This window comes from Bufo bufo, chromosome 4 (assembly GCF_905171765.1).
Source record: "Bufo bufo chromosome 4, aBufBuf1.1, whole genome shotgun sequence".
NCBI classification, from domain to species: domain Eukaryota; kingdom Metazoa; phylum Chordata; class Amphibia; order Anura; family Bufonidae; genus Bufo; species Bufo bufo.
In genome coordinates, this window is record NC_053392.1 from 541311724 (window position 1) to 541323792 (window position 12069).

The window sequence follows — 12069 nt, forward strand, 5'->3', positions numbered from 1 at the left end:
GGTCGGTGTATGAGGCCCTATTGAGTTTTTGATATCCTATTTGTCTTTATGGTCTGTAAGAGATTTGATGCCGTCATTAGCTTTTCTAGTGCTGTCCTGCATGACGGCTGCAGTTTTTCATGTTCTCATTGCTACTTGTTTTATAAAAAATCATGACCTTATTCCGTCTTCCAGATCGTCTTCTGAGTATGTCGCAGGCTGAGAGGCGCAAAGAGCTGTGCAAGGAATACATACCTCTGGACAACATTCCCTCACTACTGGAAGAGCTGCAGAAACCAGCGGGTGGCGGTATGTAAATTATTATTCCACTTCATTGCAAATTTTCTGGTCATTTGAAGAATAACTTTTACGAAGGGAATATTTGTAGACTAAAGTGCTGTTAAATGTCGTATCTAGGAAAGGAATGCTGTTTTCCATGTTACTTTCTGGACAAAATAAAGATTGGTTTCAAGTAAGCGTTTTCTAGTAACCGGAGACCTTTAGCTGAAAGGACTACTCATGATCCATTATGAATTTTTTGGTGAAAAGATTTTTTTTTTATTCACTTTTGTGAAATAATCAATTTTAATGCGATGTTGGTGGATATACTGCGCTGGGCCATAGCTGCCTGAAGCACTTTGCTGGAGTTGCTAATTACAGTACCTACTGCTATCAAGTCATTTGCTGGAGGAGCACACTGGGTAGAATTGATCAAAGCCACAATAGTCACAATATACTGCGTAAGCGTCATTGTGGATGAAACGCGTGACTTTTTCCAGTCTTACACCACTCTCGACCGTTTTAGTGAAGGTGGAAGCGGTAAATCTGCGCAGCCCAACAAATTTAAAGGGGTTGTCACTTCAGCAAATAACATTTATTATGTAGAGGAAGTGAATACAAGTCTCTTACTAATGTATTGTGATTGTCCATATTGCCTCCTATGCTGGCTGGATTCATTTTTCCATCACATTATACACTGCTTGTTTCTATAGTTATAACCACCCTGCAATCTATCAGTAGTGGTTCGTGCTTGCACACTATAGGAAAGATGGCATATTTGGTGGCTGGGACCGTAGGAGTGTGCATAGGCCAGCACTTTTTTCCTATAGTGTGCAAGCACCCTTCCCCCACACTGCTGGATTTCTTGAAAAAACAAAACAATAGTAAAGCGTATCCTTCGAGAACTGCATCCATACTCTAAAACCATACAGACACGTATGGCCCTATTACAACAGTATTTGAAATGGTCTAGGCAGATTTGAAATGTGTTTGGGGATGCAAGTTTACACCCCCTACTACACGGACAACACTCAGGTGTACATATATTTAGCACTATGAAAGCTGGTGTATTGAAATCTATCTATCTCTACTTTCACACTCGTGTTTTGGTTTCCATTTGTGAGATCCGTTTCAGGGCTCTCACAGGCGGTCTAAAACGGATCAGTTTTGCCCTAATGCATTCTGAATGGAAAAGGATCCGCTCAGTTTGCATCAGTCAATGGGGACGGATCCGTTTTCTATGACACAATCTGGCACAATAGAAAACTGATCCATCCACCATTAACTTTCAATGGAGTTCATGACGGATCCGTCTTGGCTATGTTAAAGATAACACAAATGGATCCGTTCTGAACGGATGTGCGGCCATCTCAGTGAGCCGGACAAAGAAAAAGGAAAAATAACAGAGCAGATGGTGCTATACAGATGCATTTTATTGAATAATTTAGTGGCTATACAGTATTTTATGCTTTATAAGATGCCCTTTTTTTTTAGTAAGAGTACATGGCCAAAACCCTTGACCGCGTCCTTAGGGCGCATATTCAGTGCTTTGCCCAATCGGTGAGAGAGTTGGCAGGCAGGAGAATCATCCATTCTGCGCTTGTGGAGGAAGGTCCTACAATGTACAGAAAATAAGTAAAAACTTAAGGACTTTTGATGACATCAATAGGAGGAGCTCAGGAGCATGAAGACTATACAGCTGACACTAGTGCAGGGAAATGTGAGTTTTTACTAAAGATAAGTGTGTGTAGTAGAGCTGTATGTGTGTAGCAGAGCTGTATATATGTAATGGAACTGTGCGTGTAACAGAGCTGGATCTGTGTGTCAGAGCTTTTTGGCAGTGCTGTGTGTGTGTGTGTTTCACAGGCAAATGCTTAAATATAAGGTAGCAGAACAAGAAGCATGGCCGGATCCAACAGAGCAATGGAGACACATTTATTTGGGTAGGTACATTTAATGAGGTGACCACATGCCCCATCGCTGGTTGTTACAGTGGTCAGCAGATGACACACTAAGGGTAACAGGAGCTGAACTAAATTTTTCCCCTCACCACCACCGTGCTACACCCTATAGTTACTGACCTTGACCCTTCCAGTACACCAGTAAATCACATTACCTTCAAAGAGGATCTAGAAAGTATTTTTTTTCAGACTTTTCTGTTGTCTAAACTGAGTCTTCTAGTCTGGTGCGTCCCATAAAGCAAAAAATAGTCACAAAAGTATTCACATCCAGGTTCTGGTTTGATAACTGTAGAATATATTTCGGGACAACCCTGTTATGAGGGGTTCACTCAATTACTGCACAATCAACAGGGTCCAATCAAATTTTTAACACACCGCAACGAAAATGGTCCATGAAGTTGGGTATAATCTGTGTACTATAGTCCACAGAACGTTTCCTACTGGTCACAAGGGACAGTAAGGCCCCTTTCACACGGGTGAGAATTTCGTGTGGGTGCAATGCGTGAGATGAACGCGTTGCACCCGCACTGAATCTGGACCCATTCACTTCAATGGGGCTGTGCAGATGAGCGGTTATTATCATGCATCACTTGTGCGTTGCGTGAAAATTGCAGCATGTTCTATATTCTGTATTTTTCACGCAACGCAGGCCCCATAGAAATGGGTCTGCGTGAAAATTGCAAGCAAGTGCGGATGCGGTGCGATTTTCACACATGGTTGCTAGGAGATGATGGGGATGAAAGCAACCCCGGACCCCATTAAAGTGTATTCACTGTATTTTCCCTTATAACATGGTTATAAGGGAAAATAAACGCATTCTTAATACAGAATGCTTAGTAAAATGTACCTTGAGGGGTTAAAAAATAAAAAAAATTAACTCACCTTATCCAATTGATCACGCAGCTGGCATCGTCTTCTTGCTTTTTTCAGGACCTACAAAAGGACCTTTTTAGATCAACGCAGGTCCTGCTGAATGAAGATAGAAATCTTCTATCTTCATTCAGCAGGACCTGCGCTGACGTCACCGCGCTCAATATACAGTCATTTATTTGACATTTTCAAATATATATCCAGCGCTGCCCAAGTATAAAGTGTTGGTCTGTTTGTGTGTTTATTCTAAAGCTGTCCAGGAGGCCAATCCATGCCCTCATATTTTTTTTTTTTACGGGGAAATTGCTGGTAGCACTATATACCCCAGCAGTTACATACCGTTTATTTTATTAATTGTCCCCCATAACCGTGATCTCCACAGCACCACACCCCCTTAAGTGACCTCCCCCCTTAACGGTGAGCTTGCACACTATAGAAAAAAGCACCAGCCTATGTGCGCTCCCACAGTCCCTGCTACCTGAGAGGCCAGCGCTTTTTCCTATAGTGTGCAAGCACGTCCACCGCTGATGGACTGCAGGATGATCGTAACCATGGAAACAAGCAGTGTATAATGTGATGGGAAAAAGAATCCAGCCAGTACAGGATGTAATATGGACAACTTTCTCTACATGATAAATGCCATTTGCTGAATTGAGAACTCCTCAGATTCCATTGTTAATATTCTTTGACGCATCTTAGAGGTTTATCAGATGGCATGGGTTCCCTCCGACCCCCTGTCTCCAGCCCCACTACACCTTTAGGCGAAATTGTGGAGTGCCAATCGTTTGCTATAGCACCCTGTGGCTTTGTGAAGGCTCCCCTGCCTCCCACTGCCTATTGAACCCCACCTGTGCCGAAAGAGGATCTTTCCTCCTGACCAAAAGTAACTACTTGAATTCACCGTGCGATAACAATTCTGTAGCATCTGTTCTTTTGACTGTCTGCCATTTTCTTGTGTCATGCCTCTATTATTCCTGCTAGAAATGTATTAATGAATTGCCAGCAGTCTGCTATAAAAATGCAATTGGGGGTGTGTCGATACAGACTGACACCTGCAGCACTCACACCACCCGACTTGTAACACCCAGTTGGACCTTTATTGCAGACTGCTTGCATTTGATTTATAAGCTTCTAGTATGAATAACGGAGGAACCGCACAACAAAGAGTGATACAAATAGATGCTCTTAGATTGTAGTTTTATGTAGAAATGCCATACATACATATGCCTGCCGTTGGCAGGATCTAATAGGCTAATTGTCAGTAGTATACTACAGTCGTGACCAAAAGTGCCAAAAATTGCAATTTTTTGTTCATTCATGCTGTATGTTCATATATGGCTGTTTTAATATATGCAAATTAGGCTCTGGGAGCAACAGGGGCGTTGTCGTTACACCTAGAGGCTCCGCTCTCTCTGCAATTGTCGCAACCTCTGCACTTTGACAGGGTCAGGCAGTGTAAATCTGACCTGACTTCTGCTAAATTCTTGCGCTGTGTGCTTCAGTATCTGTATTGCGCCGGTAACACCTGTTATGTGGTCCTGTTAGTGCCTGATAAAGGGCACCAACTTGTGTACCACTGTGCCCGGCTGAAATAATATGAAATAAATTACTACGTATTATCATCATCATCACGGAGTGCTGTTTAAAAAAATTTGTGTGATATTTACAGTTCTTGAGGTGGAGCTATAGAACCTAATCCGGACGTGCACCCAATTTTGCCAGTCTCAGAGTGCTGTAGTCTATTAGTTTTGGAAATAGTGTGCTTCAGTATCTGGCACAGGGGCAGTACAATAAAGATGCTCCGCCAGTTCTCTACTGTACTTGCGAGCCTCCTTCCTGTTCTGAGCCTGTGCCGGATACTGAAGAGCATGGCGCAGTGAGAAGTCAGGGACGGCGCTGATCATGTTTAGGGTCCATTCACACTTCCGTAAGTGTTTTGCAGACCGCACATTGCCGGAACTCTCATAGAAAATGCCTTTTCTGGTCCGCATTATTTTGCAGAACTGAAGTGCGGATCCGCAAATGAGGATGCGGACAGCACATTCTGGCCCCATTGTAAATGAATGGGTCCGCACCTGTTCCGCAAAATTGCGGACCCATTTTGCAGACGTGTGAATGGACCCTAACACTGAGAGGGTGCAGCAGTTGCAGAGAGAAGTGTCTCTAGGAGTAACTGCAACGCCCCCATTGCGCCTAGAGATGTATTTGCATGTATTAAAACTGCATTTTTCTCAGCAAGGCGGACACGTATGAACCTGGGACCAACACAGATGCCTCAACTGCCAAGCGCACATGTAACAGGTCAGCCAGTTTAATAGGTACAAATCAGCTGACAGATGCCCTTTAACATGTTAAGGGTCCATTCACTGCACTTTGGGTCCGGATCCGTTCCGCAATTATGCGGAACAGGTGCGGGCCCATTCATTTTCAATGGGGACTGAAAATATGCGGACAGCACACAGTGTGCTGTCCGCATCCGCATTTCCGGTCTGCGGATCCGCAAAAAATAAAAAATGTCCTTTTCTTGTCTGCAGCTGCGGACAAGAATAGGCATTTCATTGCGGTGCTGGCCCGTTGTTTTGCGGATTCTCAAAACACTGCGGACGTGTGAATGGACTCGAAGTATGCTAAATGGGTAATGCTGTAACATGGTTTATAAGGCTGAAAAAAGACATCCATCCAATTCAGCCTGTTATCCTGCAAAGGTAATCCAGAGGAAGGCAAAAAACCCCATGAGGTAGAAGCCAGTCTTCCTTATTTTAGGGAAAACAATTCCTTCCTTGGATTGGCTGTGAAAGACAAATCCAGAATTGCATTTGGTTTGTTTGTTTATTCTTTATTTCATAATGTGGAATAAAAAAGACTTAGGCTAGTTTCACACTTGCGGCAGGACGGATCCGACATGCTGTTCATGCTATTTCGCCAGGGGCCGCCGCTCCGTCCCCATTGACTATAATGGGGACGGGGGCGGAGCTCCGGCGCAGCACGGCGGTGCACGGCGAATGCCGCCGGACTAAAATTACTGCATGTCAGGTTTTTTAGTCCGGCGGCTTTCTCCGTGCACCGCCGTGCTGTGCCGGAGCTCCGCCCCCGTCCCCATTATAGTCAATGGGGACGGAGCGGCGGCCCGGGGGCACGGCGAAATAGCCGCAGGACGGATCCGACATGGTGAACAGCATGTCGGATCCGTCCTGCCGCAAGTGTGAAAGTACCCTTAAAGGGGTTGTCTCACTTCAGCAAATGGCATTTATCATGTAGAGAAAGTTAATACCAGGCACTTACTAATGTATTGTGATTGTCTATATTGCCTCATTTGCTGGCTGGAATCATTTTTTCCATCACATTATACACTGTTTGTATCCAGGAGCTACGACCACCCTGCAGTCCAGCAGTGGTGGTCGTGATTGTACACTATAGGAAAAAACACCAGCCTTTGTGCACTTCCACATTCCCTGCCACGAGAGGTCAGTGCTTTTTTTTAGTTTAATGTGCAATCACAGCCACCCCTGATGGATTGCAGGGTGGTCGTAACCATGGAAACAAGAAGTGTATAATGTGATGGAAAAATTAATCCAGCCAGCAAAGGAGGCAATATGGATAACAGTACATTAGTTAGGGTCTTGTATTAATTTTGTCTCCATGATAAATGCCATTTGCTGAAGTAAGACAAAACTTTTAAAGGGGTTGTCCGAGCTTTTACTATTTATAACTTATCCCCAGGATAGGTCATCAATATCAGATCGACGGGGGTCCTACACCCCCACGATCGGCTGTATGAGGAGACGGCGCGCACTGTTTGCACCAGCCGTCTCCCATCTCTCTTCCTGCTGTCTATGGCAAAGAAGCAGCGGTGACCAGGATGAGTTGGGAGACGGCACGTGCACACTGTGTGCGCCGTCTTCTCATACAGCTGATCGTGGAGGTGCCGGGTGTTGGACCACCGCTGATCTGATATTGATGCCCTATTCTGAGAATAGGTAATCAATAGTAAAAGCCTGTATGCAAAAATCTTACCAAATGTCTCGCAAAAGAAGAAAAAAAAATATCTCACAGCTCATCATTTATAGCAATCAAAATATGACAACACAAAAAATTTATTTTTATTTTAGAAGTGTATTTATTGATCAGAACAGTTAAAACTGAAACAATAAAATTTTGTATTACCGTAATTGTACTCACCCACATAATAAAGGAACATGTTTTTGCCTCATGGTAAACGCTGCAAAATTTATAATGCAAACAACAATTGCAGAATTGCAGTTTTTTTTTCCATTTCTCCCAGAAAACGTTAATTTATATTTTCCCCAAAGTGGTGCCATAAAAATAAAAAAAAATACATCTTATCCCGCTAAACACAAGCTGTCATTCCGGTACGTTATAGCTGGTGGAATGCGACAGTAGGAAAGAAATTGCAAGACTTAAAGGTCGTCCTTTAAATTAAAATTTTTATATATTTTATTATATTATATTTTTATTATAATAAAAAAAAAAAAAAAAAAAAAATATATATATATATATATATATATTTCTATTTTAAAATAATAAATTAAATTTTAAAGGGAACCTGTCATCAACTTTGTGCTCCCCATACTAACGGCAGAATAAAGTAGAGACAGGTGAGTTGATTTCAGCGGTCTGTCATTTATAAGTTAAGAGTAAGTGGTTGGCGAGAACCAACATCACAATCATTGCAGACTGGGCTTGGAGAAGAGTCACGGCCACCTGAGAAGAGTCCTGGTTATTCATGAATCCCTGCTCTACCTGCCCACCTGCTGATGACTGACAGTCTTCTACCTAGTTTTCTCCCTTTCTCTCTAGGAGACAACTGCCAATCAGCAGATTTGCGAGAGAATAACCAGGACTCTTCAAGTAGATTTGACTCTTTTCAAGGCCTGGTCTGCAATGATTATGACGCTGGTTCTCAGCAACCACTTTTAGCTCATGAATGACACACCGCTGACATCAGCATTTCTGTCACTATTTTATGCTGCCCTCAGTGAGGTCAGCATAAAGTTGATGACAGGTTCCCTTTAAAGATGTTAAGAGATTGAAAGTTTCCCTTTTCAAGCTCCATCTAGTGGTTGATGTCTGTTAAATGCAGTAACTGCATACAGTACAGGATCCTCAGAAGAATGTGTCTGGTCATTTTTTGGGGAGATTGTAAAGCAAGCTGCTAATATATTAGTGCAACTTCCCCCAAATCTGACCCTGCACTTTAAAGGGAACCTGTCACCAGCGACCTCCCTATTGCTGTAACTGTTTGCATAGACGTATAGCTGTCATTCACCTGATTAAACCACAGTTTTTTTTTCTTTTGTTGATCCGAGGCTCCTTTCACCAATTATGATGCTTTTTCAAAATATGCAAATTAGGCCTTGGGAGCAGTGAGGGTGTTGCCATTGCTCTTGTTGCACAGAGACTGCCCCCTCCCTTACTGCTTTGCTACTGCCTGCTTTTGTCTATCAAAAAAGCGAGGGAGGGACTCACCAAAGAAATGAGTGGCGCTTGGTTGCAACACTGGCAATGGTGATGCCCTCATTGCACCGAAGGCCTAATTTTCACAGTAGAAAAAAAAAGTATCATAACTCTGGAACGGAGCCTCAGATCTACAAAAGCAAAACCGCACTTTAATCAGGTGAACTACATCTCCGTGTCTACGCAAACAGTTTGATAAGGAGTTCACTGGTGACGGATTCTTTTTAAAGGCTATGTACACCTTCTGAGGCATTTTATTTTTTTTATTTTTAATGATTGCAATTTACCCATTTTTGGTTAAAAATAATTTTTTCAATTGGCCTTTAATAAAAAATATTGAGCCGTTCTGTCACAAAGGGTTAACTGTTTTTCTAGCTGTGACTGGTACTTTCACTTTCACTTTGTGCCGGTCATCTAATAAGCCTTACGTCTAAACTACTGAGGGGTAACAAACACTTATTTAAGGGCTTGTTCACACGACCGTATGGCTTTGTCAGTGTTTTGCAGGCCGTTTTTAACGGATCCGTTTTTTGTTTCAGTAGTGTTTCCGGTTCCATTCCGTTTTTCCATATGGCATATCCATATACATTAGTTTGATAGAAAAAATTGGCTGGGCATAACATTTTCAATAGATGGTTCTGCAAAAACTGAACTAATACGGAAGACATACCGAATACCTTCTGTATGTGTTCCGTATTTTTTTTCCGGACCCATTGACTTGAATGGAGCCATGGAACGTGATTTGCGGGCAATAATAGGACATGTTCTATCTTTGAACGGAAAAACTGAAATACGGAAACTGAATGCATACAGAGTACATTCCGTGTTTTATTTATTTTTTATTTTTTTGTTGAACCATTGAAATTAATGGTTCCGGATACGGAACTCAAAAAATGGCCCGTGTACGGAACGCAAATAACGTTTGTGTGAACGAGCCCTAAGCCACATTCTTAACAGTAAGATAAAAACTGAGCTATGAGTGTGTAGGAGGTCATAGAGTAGAGATAAGGAGCCCGTCGGCTCCTGTCCTGACGTAAAAGATGGAAAATCCAAAGGGTGCTAGTAGAGCATCTCAGCTCTGTACAGAAAAAAGCCATATTTTTAATAGACCAATAAAAAAAAAAATTTGCTCAAAATGAGTACAATGCAATAATAATAAAAAAAATTCTCCGCCTAGCATACCCATGAAAAGCCCGGTAAGGCTACTTTCACACTTGAGGCAGTGTGATCCGGCGGGCAGTTCCGTCGTCGGAACTGCCCGCCAGATCCGCCGATTTTGATGCGACTGAAAACATTTGTTATAAGGGAAAATAATAAAATTTACACAACACCGTGCAAAACACATTAAAACGCTTTGCACTCGCGTGGAAAAATCTTGCATTTTCCCGCGACGCACCCGCATCCTATCCGGCCCTCACACGCGATGCCAGTGTGAAAGAGGCCTTAGGTGGTTAAAAACCATATGGCGCTTCATCCCTTCGGAGTCCTGAGGTGTGCCCACACAGCAGTTTCCGACCACATATGGGGTGTTTCTGTAAACTGTAGAATTAGGGCTCATGCACATGGCTGTAGTTCCAGTCTGCATCCGATCCTTTTTTTTTGCGGGTTGGATGCAGACCCATTCATCTCAATGGGGCTGCAAAAGATGTGGATAGCACATGGGTTCGTTCTGCAGCCCCGCAAACTAAGAGCATGTCCTATTTTTGTCCATTTAGGTACAAGGATTGGACATTTCTGCAGGAGTCCAAAAAAATTGGTGGCATACACTCGTTCGGGAGCTGTGTTTTGTGGATCTGCGATTTGTGGACTGCAACACACCTACAGCCGTGGGCATGAAATCTAAGGGTAATAAATACTGAGTTTTGTTTTGGTGTTAAATGGAAACACCTCATACTTACAAAATGTAGGTTCTTAATGTGAAAATAGCTGGGTCTTGATAGGGTTAAGCAGCCACATTCACAAAATCTCTAAAAAGTTAGGCCCTTAGGACCATAACACTCTGGTTCATTAAGGGGTTAATTTATCCAGTAGTCAATAGTTTGAAAAGTGCTTATTTGTTTGTGGAAAGGGAGTATTAAGATTTATGGAGCAAATTACAGAGACTGGTCCGATTAATTAATGTTTTAGCTAAAGGACCAAACGGAATCCATTTGTTTTCTGGCACGGTGTTCACAATGAAAAGTTAATTTCAGAATTGCAGACTCTTTCGGCCCTTCTCTTGCATGTTAATTTATGGCTATAGAAGTGTCTTAAAACAAAGTAAAACCACTACCAACAAAATGATGGAAACACTCTGAAGACCTTTAATTTGTATAGTAGTCAGTGACTGTAAACCAAGATGCCTTCTGTTTCTTACACGGTTCCTTGTTGCTGCCAGTCAGTTCTAATTAATTGGTGGTTTTGGATTTTATGACATCTTTTTAGGAGTAGAAGATCCCCCTAATGAGTTTAGTGGTTTATCTACTGTAGACAGTCCTATACCCTGAATACAGCAGGCATGACCAAGCAGATCATAGACTTTGAGTTTAAGTCAACTCTCCTGTCGCATTGCAGCACAATTCTTTTCATCAAAATGAGAATTCACCATTGGACTCCATTGTCAGAAGTATTCTATCCACAAACATCAGCTATTCACTGGTTACACAGTGAACAGTGGCGTACCATCAAATAAGGCAGACCAAGCAACTGCTATGAGGCCCAGGGGAGGGGGCCCAGCGCCGAACTCCTCATTCTGTTATTAAAATGCCTCAATGATTTGAACTTTTTTTTTTTTTTTTTTTTTACCATTTTATTTTTTTTTTTTAACTTTTTTTAAGTCCCTTTCAGTGACAATAACTGGCAATCATTAGATTGCCCATTGTATTCATTGATGGCTAATTTGCAATATAACAATACAGTGCTGCCACATAGTGGCCTGTATTGGTATATTCCTGAAATAGACTCCGAAGCCTGCTTGTATTTCAGTGATGTAACAGATTCCCTGATCTTAGCCGGGGAACGCTGTTACCAGAGCGGAAGCACGCGACTTCCGCTTTCGGACTGATCAGATACTGTCATCACATTTGACAACGGCATCTGAAGGGTAAAATGTCCACCATCAGCCTTATGGCTGATCGCATACATGTGCCGCGGGTCCCTGTTATTTTAAAATAACAAACCCCGCGGCTATGGCGCCCGCTGCACGTGCGAGCGGGCGTCATCTTTAAACACCGGACTTCTGTCGTAGGGGTTAACCAGATGTAGGACCACAAAATATGTGTTGAAAAAGGAATATAGGAATAAATTTAGAGTTAAAAGGGTTAACCAAGAAAATATATTTTTGACTTATAGGTAATCAGTATCAGATGTGTGGGGAAACGACACCTGGGACCCCCACGGATCATCTATTAGAAGAGGCTTTGTGAGCTGCAGCCTCTTCCTAGGCCAGTTACATCACTGTACATGGTCCATGTTGTCTTGTTGCAGCTCAGCTCCATTCAAGTCAATGGGGCTGAGCTGCAATACC

At 42.5% G+C, this 12069-nt stretch overlaps 1 protein-coding gene across 2 annotated transcripts in view; it reads left to right on the forward strand.

Annotated features, from left to right (window-relative positions):
* Nucleotides 1-12069, forward strand: part of MACROD2 (mono-ADP ribosylhydrolase 2) — a 2731696-nt gene that overhangs the window by 23660 nt on the left and 2695967 nt on the right. For both annotated transcript variants that reach the window (XM_040429978.1, XM_040429979.1), the window contains exon 2: nt 175-288. In XM_040429978.1, coding sequence (XP_040285912.1) covers nt 175-288 — 114 coding nt within the window. The remainder of the gene's footprint in view (nt 1-174; nt 289-12069) is intronic.